This window comes from Microtus oregoni, unplaced genomic scaffold (genome assembly GCF_018167655.1).
Source record: "Microtus oregoni isolate MIOR12 unplaced genomic scaffold, Mior012 000028F_ref0000031, whole genome shotgun sequence".
NCBI lineage: Eukaryota > Metazoa > Chordata > Mammalia > Rodentia > Cricetidae > Microtus > Microtus oregoni.
In genome coordinates, this window is record NW_024543087.1 from 15,230,257 (window position 1) to 15,257,604 (window position 27,348).

A 27,348-nucleotide genomic window follows, 5' to 3' on the forward strand; every position below is an offset into this window, starting at 1 on the left:
ACAGAGATCCGCCTGCCTCTGCCTCCCGAGTGCTGGGATTAAAGGCGTGCACCACCACCGCCTGGCTGCAAAGCATTCTTCTACTAAATGACAACCCCTGTTATTTTATTTTTACTTGTGACAGTTACTTAGACTTGCCTTGAACTTACTTTATGTCACATGGAAGTACTTGTGATGCCTGAACCAGGCCAGCTTTATTTTTTCTTATATTTTTAATCATTTTTTGGTTTTTAAGTTCTCAAATTTCTTTGGAACTTACAGCAAAATACTACTGCCTCAGCGTCCCAAGCTCTAGGCCTGTAGTTTCAAGACATTAGGTCCAACTAACTGTTTTTTGTTTTTCTTGTTTTTTTGTTTTGTTTTTTTAAAATATTTATTTATTATATATACAATATTCTGTCTGTGTGTATGCCTGCTGGCCAGAAGAGGGCACCAGACCTCATTACAGATGGTTGTGAGCCACCATGTGGTTACTGGGAATTGAACTCAGGACCTTTGGAAGAGCAGGCAATGCTCTTAACCTCTGAGCCATCTCTCCAGCCCCTTTGTTTTGTTTTTGAGACAGGGTTTTTCCATTCTGCGTTTCAGATTTTCCAGGAACTGACTACATAACCCAGGCTGGTCTCCAATTCCTGATCCACCTACCTTTGCTCTCCAGGTTCTAGGATATCAGGACTCAGGTTACTTTTTCCTGTACAAATGATGGAACTCAGGGCCTTCCATATGTTACATATGCTACAACTAGGTTGTGGGTTTTGCTTGTGTTGTGAGATGGGATCTTACTATGGGTCCTGGATAATCTGGAACTCATTGTGTAGGCCAGCATGGCTTTGAACTTTTGAATTTTGATCTTCCTACCTACTCGAGTGCTGGGATTTCAGGCTTGTGCACCCATGCCAGACTTCCTGCTGCTTACTTCATTTGAGACAAGGTCCCAGGTATCCCAGGCTGACCCCAGACTTGCTTTGTAGTGAAAAAGACCTTGAACTTCTGCATGTCTCCCCTCCACCCCAAGTGCTGTGATTGAAAGTGCCCACTGCAATTGGCTGCACCGTTTTGTCACCATAGAAACATCTGTGTTTTTTAAGATTTTATATAAATAGAACTATGTAATATGTGCTCTTTTGTGTCTGACTTTTACTTATCATAATTATTTTGAGGTTTATGGGCACTGTTGCAATCATTCTTTTATCGTTTTTGTTACTTGGGTTTACTTTTGTTGTTTCTTTGAGACAGGGTTTGTTTTTGTTTTGTTGTTTTGTTTGTTTTTTATTTGTTTTGTTTGTTTGGTTTGCTTATTCAGGACAGAGTTTCTCTGTAGCTTTGGGGGCCTTCCTGGAACTTGCTCTGTATACCAGGCTTTTGGTTTTTCGAGACAGGGTTTCTCTGTGTAGCCCTGGCTGTCCTGGAACTCATTATGTAGACCAGGCTGGCCTCGTCTTAGAACTGAGTTCTAAGATTCCTGAAAGTTGTGCTCAGATCTCTATGCGTATGCAGTGGCTTGAGCATGAACACACAGACAGATAGGTTAAAATAACCTTTTTGAGGGTGTCACTCAGCTTTGATCCCAGCACTTGGAAAGCAGAGGCCGGAGATCTGTGTGAGTTCAAGGCCCTCCTGGTCTACAGAGTGAGTTCCAGGACAGTCAGGGCAACATAATGAGAAGCTTTGTTTTGTTTTTGTTTTCAAGGCAAGGTATCTTTGGCAGTCCTGGGACTCACTCTGTAGACCAGGCTCGCCTCAAACTCACAGAGATCTCTGCCTCCTGAGTGCTGGGATCAAAGGTGTGCACCACCACTACCTGGCTGTGAGACCTTATTAAAACAACAGCCTGGCCAGGCAGTGGTGGCACACACCTTTAATTGCAGCACTTGGGAGGCAGAGGCAGGCAGACCTCTGTGAGTTTGAGGCCAACCTGGTCTACATGAACTAGTTCCAGGACATCCAGGGCTACACAGAGAAACCCTGTTTTGAAAACCAAAAAAAAAAAAAAAAAAAAAAAAAGAACTCAGTTCTCAGTTCTCTCCTTGTGGGTCCTGAGGATCGAACCCAGAACTTGGACTTAGTGGCAAGGGTCTTAACCTGCTCAATCATCTTGCTGGCCCCTGAGTTTACTATTGTATCCCACTAGCCCATTTGAACATGTGAATCTGGCAGGCCTTGGCTTTCTCCTCTTTTCCATCTGCCTTGGTTAAAAAACAAAACAAAACAAGCTGGTTGGTGGCGCACGACTTTAATTCCAGCACTTGGGAGGCAGAGGCAGGCGAATCTCTGAGAGTTCGAGGCCAGCCTGGTCTACAAGAGCTAGTTCCAGGACAGGCTCCAAAGCTACAGAGAAACCCTGTCTCAAAAAAAAAAAAAAAAAAACAACAACCCAAAAACCAAAAGAGAGAGAGAGAGAGAGAGAGAGAGCTAGTTCCAGGACTGGAACCAAAAGCTACAGAGAAACCCTGTCTCGAAAATCAAAAAATAAATAAATACATAAAAAGATAAAAAAAAAAAAAGCTAAACTAAAAATACGTTAGATCACATTCCTAAAGGTCCATCTAGAGATAGTCTTTTGTCTCTCTGGGAGCAAGTTCCAGTACTGGTTCCAAAACTACAGAGACCCTGTCTCGCCAAACAACAACAACAAAAGGTTTATTTATTTATTATGCATGCAGTGTTCTGTCCGCATGTATGCCTGCATGCCAGAAGAGGGCACCAGATCTTATTACAGATTGTTGTGAGTCACCATGGGGGCGGGGCGCTGGGAATTGAACCCTGGTCCTCTGGATGACTCTGGATGAGCAGTCAGTGCTCCTAACCGCTGAGCCATCCCGCCAGACCCTGGGCCTCCTTTTTCAGGTTAGAAGAAGGGTGGGGCCGAGGACTTGTGCAGGGCCTGGGGTCCATGAACTGGCAGTGGCTGAAGGCGCTTCGTTCCCTGAAGTGACAGGTGTTGGATCGTGACTAACGGTAAAACTGTTGGGATCGTTAAAACCGTTAAAACCCTTTGGCCTCGTGCGGCAGCGGGGCGGAGCCAAGGAGCAGCATTCTCATTGGTGGGCGGTCCCCAGGGGCGGGGCCTCACCTCGGCGGGATTTCCAGCACGCCTCGGCGAAGCCTGAAGGTGTGGCGTGGTGTGTGGTGCGGGCGCTGGAGGTGAGGGTCTGGGCGAGGAGGGGGCGTGAGGAGTGGGGAGGGAAGAGATGGGGAACAGACTGGGGCCTGGGGACCCCGCAGGTAGAGGCTTTCAGAGGTTGACGGGGGGGGGGGGGGGGGGGGGGGTCAGAGACGCCAACTGGAATTTGCCTTATTGTGAGGAACCAAACAAACAAAACTTTAATTGTTACGAACAAAACTTAAAAAAAAAAAAAGGAACTAATCCGGGAAACACATAGGAATGGCCATCCAGGAGTTTGGAGGGCCGCTCAAAACATTTTGTATTATTATACTTACTTCTTGGGAGGGAGTCTTGTGAAGGTCAGAGAATAACTTTCAGGAATTGGATCTCGCCTTCCCTCATGTGGGTCTTGGGGATCGAACTTGCCTTGTCAGGATTGGCAGCAAGCGCCTTTACCCATTAAGCTATCTCTTTAGCCCTTGAAGAGAGCTTCTTGACCAGACAATATGAGAGTTAACAATTCCTCCTGGAGATTTTATGTGGAAGGGACAGGAAGTCTGAGGAAGAGATTTGCTCTTTCTGCATTAAAGGAAGGGTGTGTGGTGGCGAGTAGAGGATATGGGCCATAGGGTGTAGAGGGAATGCTGGAAGGTTTCACTGCAGGGCCTCAGACTCTCAGAGATGGAGCAGGAGAATGGCAAATTCTAGGACAGCCTGAGGTAATTGGGAGTTTCAGGTCTATCTCTTGTTCTTTGTCCCCCACCTGTATCCCCAAATTAAGCTGGAAGCCAGGCGGTGGTGGTGCAACCCTTTAGTCCCAGCACTCAGGAGGCAGAGGCAGGCAGATCTCTGTGAGTTCGAGGCCAGCCTGGTCTACAAGAGCTAGTTCCAGGACAGGCTCCGCCCCCCCAAAAAAGCTACAGATACAGAGAAACCCCCTCTCGAAAAAAACCAAAACAAAACAAAAAACAACTGTGTAGCCACCACATCTGGCTCATCATGCAATTTGGTAGCAGAGAATGTTTTATTTCGGGCACATTTAAGTAGTGGAATTTTTCACCGATTGAATCAGAACAAAACTGCTGAAATGTTCTTACATGTAATTAGTACATTTGAAAATGTTATGGTGTGTTAATGTTCTAAATATTTCTCTGTTCTCTAATAGAAGTATTAAAATGAATTTTAATGTTTGGAATATCAAGGAGATGCTCAGTATCCCCTCAGGCTCTGGGTAAGTTTCCTAATTATTTTCTTAAACATTTAAGTCCTGTGGTTTTATTGATGTCCTAGAAAATCTCATTCCTATAGCTGGAGTGACTGTTGAATAGTGCTAGAGGTATCCACATTGCCTCTCCTTTTCTTCTCTGACGGCTATTCCTTTCTATGCTGTCTTTTTTCTCCCACTTATTTTGATTAAAAAGGTGATGTCGTTGTAGGGGAGACAGCCAAGGGTAAAGTGTTTGCTTGTCAAGTGTGAAGACTTGCGTTTGAATCACTGGACCCATGTAAAAAGTTGAGCACAGTGACGTGTGTCTGATATCCCATCCATGATGAGATGGGAGATACAGACAGCTCTGGGAGCTCACAGGTGGGCCAGCTTGGCTCATGTGGCCAAGTTTGTTGGAAGGAGGCCACTTGTTGGTTCCTGGCTGCCCTTTGTTCTCCCAGCATTCAGCCTCGCTTTCCCTGCCTACCTAAATTCTGCCTGCCTTGCTATAGGTCCAAAGCAGTTTCTTTATTCACTAATGGTAATCACAGCACACAGAGGGGACTCCCACATCATAAGTTCCAATGAGAGATCGTGTCTCCAACAAAAGATGGAAGGCACTTAAGCACTCAGTGTTGTCCTCTGATTTCTGTGTTCACACACGCATATGTACACACCCATACATATACCTGCACCCACATGAATATACATGTTAACATCTACACAGACACACCCATAGGTAGTATCAATGTAGCTGTGTTTATCAGCTCTATATGCAACATTTCGGTCTTGGGACTGGATCTGTGAGAATCAGATATAGAGCCCCAAATCTTGAAAATGACCTGAATTAATTAAGCAATGCTTTTGGAATAGGAAGAAATAAAATCAGTATAGTGTTCAGATCTGTTTGTTTCTGCAATATAATTTGTAGCTGCTCTGAAGAGAAGAGCCAGTCCAGCTACCAGCAAGACCCAATAAAATACTGTGCATAGCCGTATGTATTATCCACTGAGGTTTTAGACTAGTGTCCACCAGGCTGAAATAAGCCTGCCATTTCTAAATTGGAGGAAATCTCCGAAAAGGAATTTAAATTGTTCTTTGTGTGCTTTCATAACTGGATAGTTTTTTTCCCCTTTCTAATACTTTCCCAAGGAGATTTGCCAATTTGATTTTAAAAAAGAAAAGAAAAATCTAGGGGTTAGAATGACAGCTCTGGTTAAGAGCTTTTGCAGAGGCCCCAGGTTCGGTTCCCAGAACCCACATGGTGGTTTACAACCACCTGTAACTCCAGTTCCAAGGAATCTGACTCCCTTAACTCCTTTGGCACTAAACATATGGTATATGGTATATATACATACATTCAGGCAACACTAAAATTAAGTAAATGTTATTTTAAAGCCTGCTCTTCTTTTTATTTCTATAAAAGGGGTTACTGTTTATACAGAGAGAGAAAACTTAGCTTTGTTTAATTCTATCATTTCTATCATTGCTTTAAGATACAATCTGATGCTGGGCTGGATGGTGGTGGCATATGGCATTTCATTAATCCCAGTATTTGGGAGGCAGAGGCAGGTGAATCTCTTGAGTTCCAGGACAGCTAGAGTTATACAGAGAAACCCTGTCTTGAAAAAAAAAAAGAAGAAGAAGAAAGAAAGAAAAAAGAAAAGAAAAATTTCGGAGATATATTCAGTCTAGTAAGGCTTATTTTGTAGTTAAAAATTTCTACATTTATTGTGTATGTGTGTATGTTTATGTTTATGTATATATGTATGTAGAAATCACAGAATATGTGGACAGTGTTGGTTCTTTCCTCTTACCATGTGAGCCTCGGGGATTGAACTTGGGGGCAAGCACTTTTACCCACTGAGCCATCTTGCTGGTCCCATTTCTTGTTTGTTTGTTTGTTTGTGTTTCAAGACAGGGTTTCTCTGTGCTGTCCTGGCTGTCCTGAAAGTCTCTCTATAGAACAGGCTGTCTTCGAACTCATAGAGATTCACCTGCCTCTGCCTCCCAAGTGCTGGGATTAAAGGCATGTGCAATCATCAACTGGCCCATTTCTTGTTTTGGGCTTTTGTTTTGTTTTGTTTCTCTTCCCCCCATCCGGAGACAGAGTTTCTCTGTGTAACAACACTGACTGTCCAGGAACTTGCTTTGTAGACCAGGCTAACCTACCTCTGCCTTCCTAGTGCTGGGATAAAAGGCTTGCACCATCATGCCTGACTCCGTTTCTTGTTTTTTAAGTTAAGGTTAACATAGCACAGGCTGGCAGGGGCAGTGGTGGCGCACGCCTTTAATCCCAGCACTCCAGAGGCAGAGGCAGGCAGATCTCTGTGAGTTCAAGGCCAGCCTGGTCTACAAGAGTAGTTCCAGGACAGGCTCCAAAGCTACAGAGAAACCCTGTCATGAAAAACTAAAACAAACAAACAAACCATAGCACAGGCTGGCTTTGAACTCCTTACATTTCCTGCTCCCATGTCCTAAGTGCCAACATTACAGCAGGAATCATAGACATTACCACGCCATGCTTTGTGGGTGTTTTGTTTTTCTTTTGAGGAAGGGTCTCTCCACATAGCCCTGGCAATTCTTTAGCTCACTGTGTAGACCAGTTCCTCCTTGAACTCACAAAGATCTGCCTACCTCTCTCTGCCTTCTGAGTTGTTGGGATTAAAGGCATGTAGTAAGCCCGTACCCATTCCAGGCTCATGTGTTTGTATTGTTATGGCTCCATCTCTTTCCAGTCCTGTTCTCCCTCCTACATTTTCTAAATGTTCACGAATATGTATTTATTAGGCTAAAAACTCACAAAAATAAGTAATAGAGTTTACTTTAAGTAAAGTTCTACTTTTTAAATTTATTATTTGTTGGGGGCACACATGTTATGGTATGTGTGTGAAATTCAGAGGAGCTGGTTCTCCTCTCCTACCTTTATGAATTACAGGTTGTCAGGTTACCAGGAGTGTGTAGCAAGTGCCTCTACCTGTTGAGCAATCTTTCCCTTACTTTTTTTTTGTTAAAGATTTATTTATTTATTACATATACAGTGTTCTGCTTGCATGTATACTTGCAGCCCAGAAGAGGCCACCAGATCTCATCACAGATGGTTGTGAGCCACCATGTGGTTGCTGGGAATTGAACTCAGGACCTCTGGAAGAGCAGTCAGCGCTCTTAACCTCTGAGCCATCTCTCCAGCCCTTTCCCTTACTTTTTTGTACTCAAAATTACTTTTGCCTGGGCGTGATGGCACACACCTTTAGGCCCAGCACTCGGGAAGCAGAAGCAGGTGGATCTATGTGAGTTTGAGGCCAGCCTGGTCTACAGAGCAAGTTCCCTGATGGCCAGGGCCACACAGAGAAAACAACAAACAAAAAAACAACAACAAAATTATTTTTGAAACCAGGTGGTAGTGGCAGAGGCCAGCCTCATCTACAGAGCAAGTTCCAGGACAGCCAGGGCCACACTAAGAAACTTTCTCTTAAAAAACAAAAATAAGCCGGGCGGTGGTGGCGCACGCCTTTAATCCCAGCACTCGGGAGGCAGAGGCAGGCGGATCTCTGTGAGTTCGAGACCAGCCTGGTCTACAGAGCGAGTTCCAGGACAGGCTCCAAAGCCACAAAGAAACCCTGTCTCGAAAAACCAAAAAAAAAAAAAAAAAAAAACCAAAAATAAAACCGGGCGGTGGTGGTGCACGCCTTTAATCCCAGCACTCGGGAAGCAGAGGCAGGCGGATCTCTGTGAGTTCGAGGCCAGCCTGGTCTACAAGAGCTAGTTCCAGGACAGGAACCAAAAAGCTACGGAGAAACCCTGTCTCGAAAAACATCCAAAAAAAATAATAAAATAAAATAAAAAATTATTTTTGAAATTTATCCATGTGTTTTTACATAAATCTAGCTTCTTCTAGCTGCTGCACAGGTGAAGTGCACAGTCTGTCTGTAGTTTATCTATTTGCTTAATGATGAACAGATTCAATTTTGGGGGGGTTGGTCTGCCTATTTTTGTCTCCCGAGTGCTGGGATTAAAGGCGTGCGCTGCCACTACCACCTGGCCAAATTAATTGTTTTTAAAAAGAGAATATCTCTTAATCCCTAAATATATTATAAACTTTGGTCCAAAAATATTTTTATAGCTCAAAATGCTGTAATACAAGGGATAGTTGTGTCAGTCCTTCTGTCTGAATTTCCATTTGATTGTTCTCCAGTTGTCAGAATCAAAATGTGGGGAATTCATAATTTTCCTGTGGTTCTTTTTAGGTCATAGAGGACTTAGAGGTCAAACAAACACACCCAGAGCTTCATAATAGAGAGACCCTGTCTCAAACAACAAGAAAACAAAAATGTGCTCTCCAGAATATTCTGAAATAGTAGCTGTGAGTTATAATTTCATTCGTTCAGGATGTTAACTTAATGTTTTCTTGCTTCGTTTCAGGATTACTAAACCATCTAACTGGAATAGTAATCAGACTGATTGTTCTTCTCTCAGTGATTCCCAGTTCCTCTTTGGATCTCAGTTTTGTTCAGAAAATTCAGAAATTCTGTCCACATCCTTGGATGCTGGTGCCTACTCAAGACATCCAAAACAAACACAACAGAGCTCTGTAGATGTGAGTCTGATTTCCAATAGTTAGATTTTTCTTTTTCTTTTTTTTTTTTTTCGAGACAGGGTTTCTCTGTGGTTTTGGTTCCTGTCCTGGAACTAGCTCTTGTAGACCAGGCTGGTCTCGAACTCACAGAGATCCGCCTGCCTCTGCCTCCAGAGTGCTGGGTTTAAAGGCGTGCGCCACCACCGCCCAGCCTAGATTTTTCTTTTTGAGACAGAACCTTGCTGTGTATGCCAGCCTAAACTCCATCCTTGTGTTTCAGCCTCCAGGCTCTTCAAGTTATAGGTCTAAGCCTCCACCCAAGCTCTGATTTCTGAAATTTCTCTGCACATATTTCATAGTTCTTATGGACATAAACTAAAAAGAGAATTATTGTGTTGGAATATGAACATGCTTTAGTATTGTACTCTGAAGATTACTATCCTAAATGGATTAGTGCTTGATTGATGCTGTTTTGTTTTGTATTGTTTTTGAGTCAGAGTCTCACTATGTATGTAGCCTTGGCTGTCCTGGAAATCCTTATATAGGATTTATATATATAAGGATTCTTATATAGACCAGGCTAGTCTTTTTAAAGATTTATTTATTTATTATGCATACAACATTCTGTCTCCATGTATGCCCGCATACCAGAAGAGAGCGCCAGATCTCATTACAGGTGGTTGTGACCCACCATGTGGTTGCTGGGAATTGAACTCAGGACCTCTGGGAGAGCAGCCAGTGCTCTTAACCACTGAGCCATCTCTCCAGCCCCAAGGTAGTCTTGAATATAGAGATCTGCCTGCCTCCTCCTGAGTATTGGGATTAAAGGCATCCACCACCATTCTCAGCTGATTCATGACTTACTTATTTAACTAAAAAAAGAGAGTCTGGAATCTAAAACACTTACATGGCCAGGCAGTGGTAGCAAACACCTTTAATCCCAGCAGTAAGCCAGAGGCAGGCAGATCTCTGAGTTCAAGGCCTGTCTGGTCTACAAAGTTCCAGGATAGCCAGGCTTTATACATAAACCTTGTCTTGAAAAAAACCAAAACAACCAAAAATCACTTACATGTACAGTTTCTTTTATTGCCAAAACAACATAGTAGTGTCAATCCCTTGATCATTTGTTTTTGGGAGGAACAAATATTCATATTTCCCAACCTAATCATTTACTATTACGAAAATTCATAAGAAACAATGGCTTTTGTCAGATAAATTTGTTTGTTTTCTTACACAAAGTCTCACTATGTAGCCTTAGCTAGCCTGGAACTCACTATGTAGACCTGGTTGGCCATGAATTTGCAGAGATCCATCTTCCTCTTGCTTGAGAAGGCTGGGATTCAAGGCATGTACCATCATGCTTGGTGCTTTTGTAAGACAGAAGTAAAGGGGGTAGGAAGAATGACTCTGGGACAAGTGCTTGCTTTATAAACTTGAAGACCTGAGTTAGAATTCCTAGAGCTCTTGTAGAATTCAGGCTTCGCAGCACATATCTGTAACCTTGCACTCATACAAGGAGAAGGAAGGGAGAGACAGGAGTCCAGCAGGCCAGCTAGCTCTCATATGCAGCAGTGAAAAACAAAGAGCAACTCTTCTGCTGGGTGGAGGTGGCACACACCTTTAATCCCAGCACTCGGGAGGCAGAAGCAGATGGATCTTTGTGAGTTCGAAGCCATCCTGATCTGCAGAGGACAGCTAAGGCTGTTATAGTGATATTTTATTTATGTTTAAATAAATAAAGCGTGTGTAAAGATCAGAAGGGCAAAACTAAGCCACTAGATGTCAAGCAGTGGGTGGCACACACCTTTAATCACAGGATTTGGGAGATAGTGACAGATGGATCTCTGAGTTCAAAGCTAGCCTGGGCTACACAAGAACAATGCTGAAACAAATCCTCCAGGTGGTGGTGGTTCACACCTTTAATCCCAGCACTAGAGGGAATAGAAAATGGGAGGAGAAAGAGATTTTGTTTATGCTGCTTAGGCTGCGGTCGCCCAGCCTTGGTAGAGGTAGGACTTCTCTACTGACTTGGCTGCTTTGCTTTTCTGGTTTTCAGGTTGAACCTCAATATCTGTCTCTGGGTTTTTATTATTTATGCTACAAACCCTGTCTCAAAAAAAAAAAAAGAAAGAAAGAAAAGAAAGAAAGGAAAGAAAAAGATAAAAAAAGAGCAGCTCTTCCTCCCATACCTGAGGTTGTCCTCTGACCTCTACACTTGTGCCGTGGCATACACATGACACACTCATAGACACACAAACACAGACATGATTGACTAAGTAAAAATAAGCCCTTTGACTTAAAGAAAGAAATAAAGTGACAAATTTTATTTTTTCAGTGTTGTTGGTGGAACCCAAAGCCTAGCAGAACAAGTGTTTTACCACTGAACTATAGCCACAGCTCTCTAATTTTTAAAACATTTATTTTTGAGACTGGAGATAGGGCCCAGCAGTTAAGACCATTGGCTGCTCTTCCAAAGGACCCAGGTTCAATCCCAGCACCCACATGACAGCTCACAACTTTCTGTAACTCCAGTTCCAGATGATCTGACACTCTCACTCTGACATACAAATGCAGGCAAAACATCATAAAAGGAAATAAAAATTAAAACATGTGTTCTTTAACAGTTTCATATATGTATAATGTACTTTGATTCCCATTATCTTCTCTCATCTGCTCTCCTTCCCACAGAACCCCTTCTTCCCAGCAAGTTTCCCACTACCTTCCTGTGCTGTTTTATGGCCCATTATAGCTTCTTAGTGTGTCTTCACTTCTGAGATAGTTTCATAATTGTCCTGGCTGGCCTCAGACTCACTGAATAGCCAAACTAACTGAACCATGAACTTTTTTATTATTAGTTTTACACTTCTGTATTTATTATTTACTGTGTTTTGGAGCACAGAGGACACCTTGGTAGAGATGGCTTTGCCCTACTGTGTAGATTCCAGGGATGGAGCACAGGTTGGCAGTCTTGGTGGCAAGCATCTTTATCAGCTGAGCCATCCTCTAAGTGTGACTTTGAACTTCTGAATCTCCTAGGACTACAAGCTTGCACCACTACTTACTTTGTTATATTTTTATGAAAAGTAGTTACATTTATTTATTTGCGGGGGTTGAGTTACACAAAGAAATCCTATCTTGAAATAACAAAAACAAACAAAAAAGAATGAATATAATCACAATTTTTTTTTTTTTTTTTTTTTTGGTTTTTCGAGACAGGGTTTCTCTGTGGTTTTGGAGCCTGTCCTAGAACTAGCTCTTGTAGACCAGGCTGGTCTCGAACTCACAGAGATCCGCCTGCCTCTGCCTCCCGAGTGCTGTCACAATTTTTTATACATACATAAATATACATTAATTCTCAAAAATAAAACTAAAAAATATTTACTTAGCATACAGAGTATTATGCATCCTTGTGGCATCATCAAGTAAAATTTGTTGAGTCTCCCTCCCTTCCCCCCTTCTGCATCCTCTAGCCTTCTTAGACATCTACACCCTTTGCACTTTTCCCATTTTCTTGTCGCATTTCTCCTGCTGTTCTCCACTCCTTCTACATTCTTCTTCCCTCCTAGTTTCGTAGATTATACCCACACTCACTCCCACACAAACATATAGATGAGCATTAAAAACTGGGGGCTGGAGAGATGGAGCAGTGCTTAAGAGCACCGTCTCCTCTTCCAGAGGTCCTGAGTTCAATTCCCAGCAACTACATGGTGGCTCACAACCATCTGTAATGAGATCTGGCGCCCTCTTCTGGCATGTGGGCATACATGGAGACAGAATGTTGTATGCATAATAAATAAATAAAATTTAAAAAAAATGGAATCTGGCTGGGCAGGGGTGGCACACACCTTTAATCCCAGCTTTCAGGAGGCAAAGGAGGTGGATCTCTGTGAGTTCAAGGCCAGCTTGGTGAACAGAGGGAGTTCCAGGACAGACAAGGCTACACAAATACTATCTCAAGAAAAACAACAAACCCACAAAATAAAACCTTCTGAGATCTGCATGTGAAGAGAATGTGAGATGTTTGTCTTTTTGAATCTGTGATTTTGTTGCTGCTGTTTTGCTTTTGTTTTTTGGACAGAATTTTACTGGTCTAGAACTCATTGTGTAGCCCAGGCTAGCTTAAAATTCAAGGCTGTTCTACCCAGTCTGTTGTGCACCATGAGGAAGGAGAGAGACAACACTTATGGGTTCCAAAGACTTTAATAAAATCACCACATAATCAGGGTCATCTGGGTCACTGATGGGTCAGGGCTGCGGAACAAGGACCTGGAACCTTGTTTCCTCACCAGGATTTATAAGTACAAGAATTACAAACATTTGTTGCCAAGTTACAGATACAATTTTCGCCAATGAGGAGTCAAAGATTAGGGACTTTCCTTCTGTGTTCCATCACTGTCAACAGACACAAAATGGAAACTTTTTAGTCCATCCAAAGAGATTCATTTGTTCTTTCTATTGTTAGGAACAGCCATGATATTTTAAAGAGCTTGGTTGGGGAACAAGCTATTTCCATTGTTTAGGGAGGAGGTTGATCAGCCATTGGAAAGTTCTCAGCTCCCCTTGGACATGGGAACCTGAGCTTTGTTTCACCCTACAGGTAAAATCAAGTCTGAAGTCAAAATGACAGCACCTAGGCCAAGTTGCTTTTGCCTGCTTCCTTCAAAGGCCATCCTCCTGCCTCTGCTTCCTGAGTACTGTGATTCAAGATATGTACTTGTATCCCTGCTCTCTATTTCTCTTTTGGCAGGGGGGTTTGAATTACATTTAATTTTATATTTGGACTTACCTGTATCATTTGATGTAGTGAATGAGTGCTTTAGGTTAGTGAAGCATTATATGTATGATCTCAGTACAAAAATTGATGCTAACCTGGGCAGTGGTGGCTATCTCCTTCAATCCTAGCACTTGGGAGGCAGAAGTGGGCGGATCTCTGCCAGCCTGGTCTACAGAGCAAGTTCCAGGACAGCCAAGGAACCCCTTGGTGTGATACAAAAAGTCAAAACCAGGGACTGAAGAGATGGCTCAGCAGTTATGAGTACTGGATGCTCTTCCACAGGTCCCAAGTTCAATTCCCAGCACACACATGGCAGCTTATAATTGTCTGTAATTCCAGTTCCAGGGGACCTGACACTCATGGCAAAAATACCAATACACATAAAATAAAATATAAAACAAAAAGCCAGGCAGTGGTAGCACACGCCTTTAATCCTAGCACTCAGGAAGGCAGAGGCAGGTGAATCTCTGTGAGTTTGAGGCCAGCCTGGTTTACATGGGAGTTCCAGGACAGTCAGAGATACACAGAGAAACCCTGTCTCAGATAACCATAAATAATAATAATAATAATAATAAAACCAAACCAAAACCCAACAACAACAAAAAAGCCAAAAGAAAATTGACGCTAGTGATATGATGGGAAAAATGCACTTCCACTGGACAGTGATGGCGCCTGCCTTTAATCCCTGCACTTGGGAGGCAGAGGCAGGCTGATCTCTGTGAGTTCGAGACCAGCCTGGTCTACTAGAGCTAGTTCCAGGATAGGCTCCAAAGCTACAGAGAAACCCTTTCTGGAAAAAAAACAAAAACAAAAAAACACTTCCTGAATGTTTAGAATATGATTTTTCTAAGAAGTGCAGGAAATGACTCTTCATAATGCAACCTGTATACTTTCTAGGCCTTGTGGAAGTTATCAACAGGTTTTGAGTTCAACAGAAAAAAAAATAGTGATTTGAGTTAAATATATTAACGTGAAGCTTTAATATCACATATCAGAGAGTGAGTAAATAATTTTTTGTTGTTTCCTATAAATGTATTTAGTTGGTTTTCAACAATTTTAGCTGAATTTTTAATATTTCTGCATTGATAAAGCTGAAACTGTATTAACTTAGAAAGCTGCTTATTATAATTTCCCGGTTGGTACAAATAATGAAAAGCTACATGCTGTATCTTCAACCATATGCTTGGTACTTAAATACATTAAATTCTGGCCGGGCGGTGGTGGCGCATGCCTTTAATCCCAGCACTTGGGAGGCAGAGGCAGGTGGATCTCTGTGAGTTCGAGACCAGCCTGGTCTACAAGAGCTAGTTCCAGGACAGGCTCCAAAACCACAGAGAAACCCTGTCTTGAAAAAGGAAAAAAAAATTCTGCATTGTACAGAGAATAGTGGATGGAATTTGATGTTGATTTTTTTTTCCATTTAACAGAATGAACCTAGTATTTTCACAAAATACCAGACAAAGCCCCAGTTGTTTGGAAGTGATACAAAGGATGAAGATTTATTTTCTCTTCCTTTGCCAGTTGGAAAATCAAAAGGACTCCTGAAACAGTTTGAGGAGAAAAAACGAAGGGCAACAGACAAATGTGACAGGTATACACATTTTAAGAGGATGAAAAGCTTATGTTTTCTGAAGAAAACAAATGTACTATCAATAATCAAATAATTCAATTTTAGTATAATAGAATGTATTAGTCAGGGTTGTGCAAAGGAAACAGATTCAGTATTACACACACACACACACACACACACACAGTGGGGGATCAATGACAGAGAAAGATGCAGAATCAGATATAGTATGGAAGTCCTATAAGTCTGCCATATGTAAGCTAGAGAGCCAGAGAAGCCAGTGATATAATAAGTATGAGTCAGAGAGCCATAGAAGGAAGGGAAAAGATGGCTGCTCATTATGTTTTGAAGTTTGATCTAGGAGCTCCAGTGTTTGGGAGCAAAAGAAACTGGATGTCTCAACCAATGAGGAGAATCTTCCCTTTTTTGTCTCTGGTCTCCAGGTTCATTATTTAGAATAATGCACTTGCACATTGATAAAGATTAGCTTGGGTTTTGTGTTTTAAGGGTACCATGTAGCCCATCCTCCATCTATACATCAACAGTAGTGCTTACCCAGCACAGCAAGTCTGTAGGTTTATTCTCTATCTCCACAAAATAAACAAACATTAAATGAAAAAGGAGGAGGCAGCATTGGAAGCTGGATGTTGGGAGTGTGGGGTAAGCTCCAGTCAGCTTTTAGAAGGCAGAAGCAAGGGCTGGAGAGATGGCTCAGCCGTTAAAGGCTAGGCTCACAACCAAAAATATAGAAGGCAGAAGCAGGAGGGTCAGGAGTTCAAGGTCATCTTTGGCAACACAGTGAGTTCTACTTGCAGGTCAGTTTGAACTACTGCAGACTTTATCTCAGAACAAAAAGTGGCTTGGTAGCACTTTAATCCCAGCACTAGGGGGAAGGGGCAGTGGGATCTCTGTGGATTCAATGCCAGCCTGGTCTACAAAGGGAGTTCCTGGACAGCTAGAGCTGTTACACAGAGAAATCCTGTCTTTTTTTGGGGCGGGGGTGGGGTGTTTTGAGACAGGGTTTCTCTGTAGCTCTCACCACCCAGTGAGAAATCCTGTCTTAAAACAAAACAAAACTGCAAAGTGCTCTTGCTTCTCTTTGCTTGTGTGTGTATTAGTTTCATTTCTGTTGCTGTCGAAGATAAGATACCCCAACAGAAGTAACCCTAAAGAAGGAAGAGTTTGGCTCATGATTTTAGGTTACAGTCCATCTTCATAGAGAAGTCACAAGAGCAGGAACTGATAACAGTGCAGCCACAGTTGGAGAGCTGAGAGGAATGCATACGTGTATGTCCTCGCCCATTCTATACAGTCTGGGACCCACACCTGGGGAATGCTGCTGCCCACTTTTAGACTCCATCCCATGTCAACTAATGTTGAGAGCTGCCTGCCTCTGCTTCCTGAGTGCTGGGATTAAACATGTGCACTGCCACCACCACTGGGCTAGATGACTGTGGTAACTGAGTTTTGTCTTGTGTAATGCTGGTACTTGAACATAGGGCTTCTCAAACATTAGGAAAGTGTTCTTACTACTGAATGATACCCTTAATTCAGTGTAATATATGAATTCTTAAGTCAAAGTTTAAGCCTTTTTTTTTTTTTTGAGATAGGCTCTCACTATATAGATCAAGGTGACTTGAAACTGCCTCTTCCACTCCTCCACCCTCCCAATGATGGGACTAGAGGAATGAGCCACCAGCTGGACATGGACAGAATTTCTTTTCTTTTTTTTTTTTTAAATATTTATTTATTTACTTATTATGTATACAATATTCTGTCTGTATGCCTGAAGGCCAGAAGAGGGCGCCAGACCTCTTTACAGATGGTTGTGAGCCACCATGTGGTTGCTGGGAATTGAACTCAGGACCTTTGGAAGAGCAGGCAATGCTCTTAACCACTGAGCCATCTCTCCAGCCCCAGAATTTCTTTTCTTTTTTTCTTCAAGACAGGATTTCTCTGTGCAACCTTGGCTGTCCTGGAACTTGCTCTGCAGACCAGATTGACCACAGAAACTGTATTAAAACACTGCTTGGCCATTAGCTCTAACTTCTTATTGGCTAACTCTTACATATTGGTTTAACCCACCTCCATTAATCAGTGTATTGCCACATGGCAGTGGCTTACCAGAGATTCTAACCTGCGGTTCATCTCCAGCGGAGGATCCATTGCTCCGCCTCCTTTCTTCCTCCCAGAATTCAGTTCTGTTTTCTCCGCCTACCTAAATTCCACCCTATCAACTAGGCCAAGGCAGTTTATTTATTAACCAGTGAAAGCAACACACAAACAGAAGGAACTTCTACACCAAGTACAGAATTCTAAGAATAGGAAAAAGAGGGTTTGTACATTGACTACATTTGTGTGGTTAGTTAGAGTTTGTATTGGAGTCTAGCTTGCTGAATTAAAGCGAATGGAATCTCTTAGACATAGAAATAACATCCAAGGTGACTGGATCAAAGGGGAAACCATGGTTGTGTAAAATCCAGAGCCTGCCATTTCCAGCTTCCCAAGCTGGCGGCTTTGTTTCCGCTGATGCCTAAGTGGCCTTTTCCAGAATTCAAGGCACCCACTATATATTCTATATATCAAGATTATAGGGCCAGATGATGAGTCACCCAGGATAACAGTTTGTGAGAGAGTTATGACCAATAGCTAATACACTGCTGAGGTGTTTTGGGATGAATCCCGTTATGGAAAGAGAAGGTCACAAGTAATACTTCACAAGTATTACAGAATGACAGCAACTATTCAAAAGGCAGGTTTCCAAAGCTTTACAAATTGGGTGTAACCTAGGGATTTTGCCAGCTGTACTCTTCACTGTATAATGGGGTCACCAGCAAAGCCCAATGGTAGAGACACACGTCTTTAATCCAGCACTCAGGAGGCATAGGCAGGTGGATCTTTGAGTTAGAGGCCAGCCTGGTCTACAGAGTGAGTTCCAGGACAGTCAGGACTGTCCTGCAGAGAAACCCTATCTTGGAAAAGTAAAAAAAAAAAAAATTTCCTGGGCTAGGACCAACAAGATGGTGTTTCCTGCTAGGCCTAACAATGATTTGAGTTCACTCCCTAATACCTATATGGCAGAAAGGGAACCGACTCTCACAATTTGTCCTCTGACTGCCACACATACAAATATATACACACAAATAATAAACACAAAGAAAAAAACAAAAATTGAAGTTAAACATGGTATTTTTCTTCCAAATTCTCAGCATTTAGAAGGCTGAGGTAGGAGCATTACCAGGAATTGCAGGGAAGCCCAATGGTAGAGACACATGTCTTTAATCCAGCACTCAGGAGGCATAGGCAGGTGGCTCTTTGAGGCCAGCCTGGTCTACAGAGTGAACTAATATCTAATCCTGTGTTTAAAAACACTGACTGAGAGACTGGAAAGATGGCTCAGCAGGGAAGAGCATTTGCTGCTCTTGTAGAGGACACAGGTTCAGTTCTCAGCACTCATGACAGCCATAGCTGTAACTCCAGTGTTCTCTTCTGACCTCCACAGGCACTGGGCATATACATGGTGCACTAAATACTTACATGCAGACTAAATACTCATTTACATAAAAATATAAATATTTAGAAAAAAACCCTGAAAGTACGTTGAATGAGTAAAGGAACTTGCCATGATATGTGATGATTTGATTTTCATCCCTGGTGGGATTTCCACATGGTGGAAAGAAAAAACTGACTCTTGCAAGTTGTCCTCAGACCTCCACTCCACAATGTATTATATATACACACACTCTCTCTTTCTCTCTAAATGATTGGAGTAAAAAAAAAAAAGTCAGGGGGTCAATTGGTGGCTCAGTGAGTAAAAATATTTGCTGACAACCCTGACAACCTGACATTAATCCTCAGAATCTCCATGGCTGAAGTTTTCCTCTAGCTTCCACATGTATGATATGCATTTGTACATGCACACACGGAATATATGTAAATTTAAAACTTTAAGGAATATAAAATTTGTAGTTAAAAAAACTATTTGTGTATGTACATGATTTTGTTTGTTTGTTGTTTTGAGAAACAGTCTCACTATGTAGCCATCTTTGGCCAAGAACTCTCTATGTAGACCAGGCTGGCCTTGAACTCACGAAATCCACCTGCTTTTAAAATCAGGAAGAACTGGGGAGATGGCTCAACACTAGTTGCTCTTGCAGAGGACTCAGGTTTGGTTCCCAGCACCCACATGGTGGTTCACAAACATCCTTGCTCTAGTTTCAGAAGACCCAACAGCCTCTTCCTCAGGCACCAAGCATGCATATGGTGCACAGAGACACATAAAGCAGACAAAGTACCCACATCGAATAAATAAATCTAAAACAATAGAAATAAAAGGAAATCGGGAGGCAGAGGCAGGCGGATCTCTGTGAGTTCGAGGCCAGCCTGGTCTACAAGAGCTAGTGCCAGGACAGGCTCCAAAGCTACAGAGAAACCCTGTCTCGAAAAACTAAAAAAAAAAAAAAAAAAAAAAAAAAGGAAAATAAAGAAGCAACAGAATGGAAGGAAGAAAAATGTGATTTGCATTAGAAATCAGAGTTTTGATGTTTTTCAGGTAGAGTCTCCAACTCTGATCAAGCAATGTTTTGATGCTATGCTAGATGAACACTTGCCATAATCAGCTATTATATGCTATTTCAACATGGCACAAAGATTTACTCTCCCCTTTTTTTCTTAACTCTAGTGACATGCTGTACAACTTTGTTTCTCATTTTCAAGAAGTCATTCACAAGGTAGGTAGAACTAAGTTTCAGAGAATTAGAGCATCGTGTATCTTAGGCATGGTAATCATTGTAGTGCCGTCAGCAAATGCAGAATAGCAGCATGTTTGCCATTTTATAATTCAGTTTTTGTTCTCCAGGTCAGTGAGATAAGACAACAGTTTGTGCTTTCTTTTGTCTCTTTCTTTCTTTCTTTCTTTCTTTCGTTCTTTCTTTCTTTTTTCTTTCTTTCTTTCTTTTTGTTTTTGAGACAGGGTTTCTCTGTAGTTTTTGGTGCCTGTCCTGGAACTAGCTCTTGTAGACCAGATTGGCCTTGAACTCACAGAGATCCACCTGCCTCTGCCTCCCGAGTGCTGGGATTAAAGGTGTGCTCCACCACCGCCCGGCATCTTTTTCTTTTTTAAAATTTATGATCCTTTCATGTATTTGGGTGTTTTGCCTATATGTGTGTGCACCATATGTGTGCAGTACCCTTGAATGCCAAAAAAGGGGTGGGATCTCCCGGAATTGGAGTTTACGCAGGGTTGTAAACCAAGATGTGGGTGGTGGGAATCAAACCTTAGTCTTCCGAAAGAACATTGCTCCCAATCTGAGCCACTTCTCCAGTTCCATGTGATTTCTTTCTTAATTTTGAGTTTCTTAGTTGCAGACATCTGTGGAAAAGTCTGAGGAACATCTCAGTATGAGAAGCCAATCTATTTTGGATTCTTTGGAAACTATAGCCAAGACATGTGAGTGTCCCATGTTTATATTTGGTTCTATTTTAAACATTTTGTTATCGTCTCAAGGTTGATGTTATCAGCAGAGGGCACTAGTGAGTCATGAATGTGACCCTTCTGACCCTAGCCAGATTTCCTTGTTTAAGATGGGAGGGTGCTATGTGACAGTACTTTTTTGTTTGTTTGTTTTTACTTTGTTTTGTGACATAGCCCTGGTTTCTTTGCTACTTACTACCAGGCTGGTCTGGAACTCACAGACATCTGCCTACCTCTGCCTCCTGAGCGCTGGGATTAAAGGCGCGCATGTGCCATCATCGCACAGCTGCAGTTTTTTGTTTGTTTGTTTGTTTGTTTGTTTTGAGAAAAGTTTGTGTAGGCCTGGCTGTCCTGGAACAGCTAAATGAGTCATAAAAGTATATATTAGAGAACATCACTTAGGTATTTCAGACTTTAGAATGTAGATTGAACCAACATGATAGTATATGTATGTTCTGGGAATCGAACCCAGGTACTCAGAAAGAAGAGAAGTACACTTAACCATGAAGCCATCTCTCTAGCTCATGCCAACACTTGATTCCCATGGTGGCTTTTGTGTAGCACTACTCAGTGATCTTGCTGTCTGAGGGTAGGGTGGCTCTGCCAGCCTTCTCACCTCATGCCTGAAATGAATCAGCAGCTCTTTAGTCTCATGTGGCTTGCCCACTGTGCTGTCTATAGACACACGCCCCCTTAGGAGTTAGAAATATTCCAGTCACCTGCTGCTCGCTCTTCTCACTGCCTTGGTTTCAGTGAAAGTTGTTTTGTGGTGAATCAGCCTTGGTCTCAATGTCAGTTATAGTGTGAGGTTTGTAGAATCCCCTCCCCACCAATTAAGTGTTGTACATGTAAATGAATGCTCTTATAAACAGTCAACACATTCTTCTTAGCTAAATACTGCTCTAGAATTTTCTGGGAAAGATAGATAATTGTGCATCTGTACTTATTTGCATTTCTGCTTATTTTTTATTTTAAACTAATTCAAGTCATCTGATTCACGTTCCAAGGGATGAATTACTCATGATTTACAAAAATCAATGCCTTTCTGTGGCTCATAAAGTAATTCCCATCTGTCTGAATAGAGGCATGGTACTGTTTATCTACTGATCTCCAGCCTGGGCTACACACAGAGCAGCTGTCCATCTGTTAGAAGTGTCAGAGCCAGGACTGTTACCCCACAAGACTAGCAGGGCTGAGAATGTACAGTGATAGAGTAACTCATTTGTCGGTGTCCCGGCCAGGCTTCCCATTGCTATGACAGAAGAAGTAATAGGAATGCTGGGAGGCGGTGGCGCACGCCTTTAATCCCAGCACTCAGGAGGTGCAGGTGAATTTCTGTGAGTTTGAGGCCAACCTGGTCTATAGAGTAAATTCCACCACCCCGCTTTCATTTGTTTATTATTTTTTCTTTCGGCATCAGGCATTTTACTCAAAGTATTTTATATAATTTGGAAAGATATAGGTACTTCTCTTTGTATTTTTGGGGAAAACTTATTAGGAAAAAAATTTGTCCTTGTTTTGTATTTAGTTCAAGAGACTGCGCAGGTCCAGCGTGATCTGATGTTTGAGGCCACGCGAGACAAAGGCAATATGGAACAGGCCATCCTTGAGATACAGAAGAAATCTGAAGCCGTAAGTATAAATACAAACCCTTGCTTTGCCTTGCCTTCTTACCTAGGCTTATCTTGAGGTGCTGCACTCAAGTGATCTTACCCCAGCCTTCTGATTGCAGATACATGCCGTGCCCATGTGTGCTTTTGGATTTGTCTCTAAGACCAAGAAAGACATTTAATGTCTGAGAAATTTTCATCTAAGACCAGAAACTGGTATGGTTCTTTTTTCAGTAAATCAAGATACAGCCTATCCTCAGGGTTCCCTGGCAGTGTGTGTACCCAGGACTTTCTCACAGTGTATCTATACTTGCTTATTCTGTGAGAGACGAGCTAATAAGTTTTCTGTCCCCTGAGGATAGGTTTCTCTGCCAATGCAGTAAGCCAGATCAAATAGAATTGAAAAAGTATAACAACAGGTTTATTTGAGCAAAGGAACTCCTGAGAAGACTTCCAGTCCCAGAGATTGAGGCTGGAGAAGCAGCACCCCCGCAACCCCTGAACTAAAGCAAGAGATGATATAGTTTATAGGGTGATGACATGTCCACCACAGGCTAGGTTTGTGACTAAGAATGGTCTAGGTGGGGACTTGGGCTGCTGGCAGCAACATGGGAGGAAGTTGCTATAGTCACCAAGAGTGTGGGATTGGACTTTTTGGCATTTTTTTCTTTGTTTCTCTGAGAGGGTGGGATTTTGAGAGAGACACACACACACACACACACACACACACACACGGGGGCGGGGGCAGGCAGGAATGGGCTTTCTAGATCAAGCAGGAGTCAGGTGGAGGTTCCAACCGACCATGAATCTTTATCTATTGGTTGGTTCTCTTACTTTTTTTGTTTTTATATGTTGAAATGGAGGTCTCTCTCCTGTAGCCCAGGCTGCTTAGAAACCACTGTGTAGCTCAAGCTAGCCTCAGACTCAAGCTAATCATCTTTTTAATTTATTTAGTTATATATTTATTGGGTTTTTTTTTTTTGAGACAGCATTTCTCTGTAGCTTTGGGGCCTGTTCTGGAACTAGCTCTTGTAGATCAGGCTGGCCTCAAGCTCACAGAGATCCACCTGCTTCTGCCTCCTGAGTGCTGTAATTAAAGGTGTGTACCACCACTACACGGCTCTTCTTTTTAATTTATATTTTAAAATTAATTTTTTATATATAGAAGTGATTTGCACACTTATATGTCTCTGTACCATGTTTGTTTCTGGTTCCCATAGAAGTCAAAAGAGGGCATTAGATCCCCTGGAATTGGAGTTACAGATGGTTGTGAGCTGTCATGTGAGTGCTGGGTACTGAACAAGAGTATTCTTTTTTTATTATTATTATTGATATTTATTGAGCTCTACATTTTTCTCTGCTCCCCTCCCTGCCTTTCCCCTCCCTGCTTCAATCCTCCTCCAAGGTCCCCATGCTCTCAATTTATCAGGAGATCTTGTCTTTTTCTACTTTCTACTTCCCATGTAGATTGGATCTATGTAAGTCTCCCTTAGTGTCCGCATTGTTGTCTAAGTTCTCTGGGATTGTAGTTTGTGGGCTGGCTTTCTTTGCTTTATGTTTAAAAGCCACCTATGAGTGAATACATGTGATAATTGTCTTTCTGTGTCTGGGTTACCTCACTCAAAATAATGTTTCCTAGTGCCATCTATTTTCCTGCAAAATTCAAGCTGTCATTATTTTTTTCTGCTGTGTAGTACTCCATTGTGTAAATTATCACATTTTTCTTATTCATTCTTTGATCGAGGGGCATTTAGGTTGTTTCCAGGTTCTGGCTATGACAAACAAAGCTGCTATGAGCATAGTTGAGGACATGTCCTTGTGGCACGATTGAGCATCCTTTGGATATATACCCGAAAGTTGTATTACTGGGTCTTGAGGAAGGTTGTTTCCTAATTTTCTGAGAAATCGCCACACTGACGTCCAAAGGGGTTGTATTCCCACTAGCAATGCAAAAGTGTTCCCTTTTGCCCACAACCTCTCCAGCATAAGTTGTCATCAGTGTTTTTGATCTTGACTGTTCTTACAGGTGTAAGATGGAATCTCAGAGTTGTTTTGATTTGCATTTCTCTGATGACTAAGGAGCATTTCCTTAAGTGTCTTTCAGCCATTTTAGATTCCTCTGTTGAGAGTTCTCTGTTTAGGTCTGTATTCCATTTTTTTATTGGACTATGTGATCTTTTGGTGTCCAATTTCTTGAGTTCTTTGTATATTTTGGAGATCAGACCTCTGTCTGATGTGGGGTTAGTGAAGATCTTTTCCCATTCTGTAGGCTGTCGTTTTGTCTTGTTGACCGTGTCCTTTGCTTTACAGAAGCTTTTCAGTTTCAGGAGGTCCCATTTATTAATTGTTTCTCTCAGTGTCTGTGCTGCTGGGGTTATATTTAGGAAGTGGTTCCCTGTGCCAATACATTCAAGTGTACTTCCCACTTTCTCTTCTCTAAGGTTCAATGTGACTGGCTTTATGGTGAGGTCTTTGATCCATTTGGATTTGAGTTTTGTGCATGGTGATAGATATGAGTATATTTTCATTTTTCTACGTGTTGATATCCAGTTATGCCAGCACCACTTGTTAAATATGCTTTCTTTTTTCTATTTGATATTTTTTGCTTCTTTATCAAAGATCAGATGTTCGAAGGTGTGTGGATTGATATCCGGTCTTCTATTTGGTTCCATTGGCCCTCCTGTCTGTTCTTATGCCAATACCCTGAACAAGAGTATTCTTTCAGCGTGCTTTTAGCCTCTGCTCTTAGTTACTGAGGTGTCTTTCTAGCCCATCATGCTGGTCCTCTTGACTAGTCATCTAAGTCTGGGATGAGAGTGTGAGCTACCATACCCACACCTGTTATCACGTTTTACTGTGACCATCACTTTCCTCTTTCTCACTACCTTTCCCAGAGACAGACTGAGTTCATGGAGATGAAATCCAACCTGAAGAACCTTGAAGTTCTAGTTGCACAGCAGAGTAAGGACTTCCAGCAGCTTTCTGAGAAGCTGGGCCAGCTCAATGTGCCTGGTGTCATAGAAGAGCTGAAAAAACTCATCTCTGCCCCTCAGGTAGCTGGGCATCTGAAAGACAGCACCTCCCAGACCTCACCAACTCTGACCCAGAGCCTCCATCTTACCAGACAAGAAAAATGCACCTCTGAGGAGCCATCTGCTCCACAGGGCCAGGTGTCTCCTTCAGAGAATCCCAGTAGGAATTCCCAGAGGCCTAGGGAGCTTGGTGTCCGGGATGAAGGAGCATTGCCAACAGATGGGCCCCACAGAGAAAATGAATGTTTGAAGAACAAAAACCTGCAGACTTGCTGCAAGAACTGGGTTATCACCACCAGAAACCTCAGTAACCACTGCTCTGGCCCCCCAAGCCAGAAGACTGGCCGTGACCAGGATCTAATTGCCCAAGAAGCCTCACAGCTGGACTTAAATAAGTTTGAATTCAGAATGAAGAATGTCTGCCCCCAAAATGAAAACGAAAGCATGTGTTTTGACCAGTTTGAAGAGTCAGCAACTGAACAGAAAGGCAAGACCCGAAGAAAGGGGAGGAAAGGCAAGCAGCAACCCAGGAAATCACAGAGAAGCAGGCTTCCAGCTAGGAAGAAAGAACAAACTCCAAGGAAGGCCTGTGATTCCATCTCAAAGCATCGCAGTCCCCAGTCTCCAGTTTCTAGCCCACAAAGGCCCCTCATCTATTGGCGGGCTCCAAGAACCTCCACAAAGTCAGCCTGTCATATTCTGGGAGGAACAGTGAGGACCAGTAAGATAGAAAGGGCAGCACAGGGCAACACCCTGCAATCTACCCAGCACTCCTCCCCAGATCATGCATGCTTATCTAGCAGTTCCCAGGGGGATGAGCAGATAAATTGGTTCATTGACCTCAGCTTTGAAAACCCAGAGCATCCCCTGTGTAACAAGGGAGGGAAGAATTTGCTCTATGATCCGGATTTTGACAGCAGTGATGATAACTTCTAACCTTGCTGACAGTGACTTCAGCTGATGGCTCGTTGATCTCAGTTAGAAAAACAAATTGTGGGGCTGGAGAGATGGCTCAGTGGTTAAGAGCATTGCCTCCTCTTCCAAAGGTCCTGAGTTCAATTCCCAGCGACCACATGGTGGCTCACAACCATCTGTAATGGGGTCTGGTGCCCTCTTCTGGCCTGTAGGCACACACACAGACAGAATATTGTATACATAATAAATAAATAAATAAATATTTAAAAAAAAAGAAAAACAAATTGTGGAACATTTGGACTGGACAGTAGCATACAGTATCTGAAATTGGCTTATCCAGCCTCAGAGTCAGAGGCCTTGACTGATGGTGGTCAGTAGGAGATAGGCAAGAATCCAGTACTCTGGGTCACTCATGACAAAGGTGTAGAAGTTAGTTAAGGGGAGGAAATGTGTGGAGACAGTGACGAGAGCTCAGTCAGCCTGTGATATCGCATCAGGAAGGCAGTCGTGTGTATTTGGTCAAGGGAAGGTCTTCTTTATGGAGCACTTATCTAGAAGAAGCTCTCAGAACTCTTGTGGCTGCATGGGTAACTCTTGAAACACTCCCTGCACCTGATGGATACCGTCTGAGCCTCAGGATTTCTTTTTTTAAATCTAGTTATACTGTCAAAAGAGTTTTCTTATTTGCATTAAAGGATGTATTACAGGGTACCCTATTAGACCAGAGTTCATTATGTAGCCTTGGCTGGCCTTGTATTTACAATCCTCCTGCCTCAGCCTCCAGTACTGGTACCACAAGCATGTCTCAATTCTCAGCTGTAAATCAGTCTACTTAAGAACAGAGTATTGGTGTGCACCTTTAATCCCAGCACTCAGGAGGCAGAGGCAGGTGGATCCCTATGAGTTTGAGGCCAGCCTGGTCTACAGAGCGAGTTGCAGGACAGTCAGGGATATATAGGGGGAGAAAAAGGAGTGTTAAAGATGTCTATGAAAATTCATACCTGTAATCCCAGCACTAAGCAGAGACCAGAATTACTTCAGATTTGAGGACAGCCTGGTTTACATAGGGTGTTCCAGACCCATTGTGG

The 27,348-nt window shown here is 42.5% G+C and overlaps 1 protein-coding gene across 1 annotated transcript; it reads left to right on the forward strand.

Moving 5' to 3' along the window:
• The first annotated feature begins 4,281 nt into the window (after nucleotides 1-4,281).
• On the forward strand, nucleotides 4,282-26,331 carry Iho1 (interactor of HORMAD1 1). Its single transcript, XM_041676711.1, has 7 exons — nucleotides 4,282-4,337; nucleotides 8,736-8,910; nucleotides 15,091-15,254; nucleotides 19,912-19,960; nucleotides 20,592-20,679; nucleotides 22,232-22,335; nucleotides 25,208-26,331. Exons 1-7 carry the CDS (start codon nucleotides 4,282-4,284, stop codon nucleotides 26,279-26,281), a joined length of 1,710 nt encoding a protein of 569 aa, XP_041532645.1. The 3' UTR covers nucleotides 26,282-26,331.
• The last annotated feature ends 1,017 nt before the right edge of the window (nucleotides 26,332-27,348 follow it).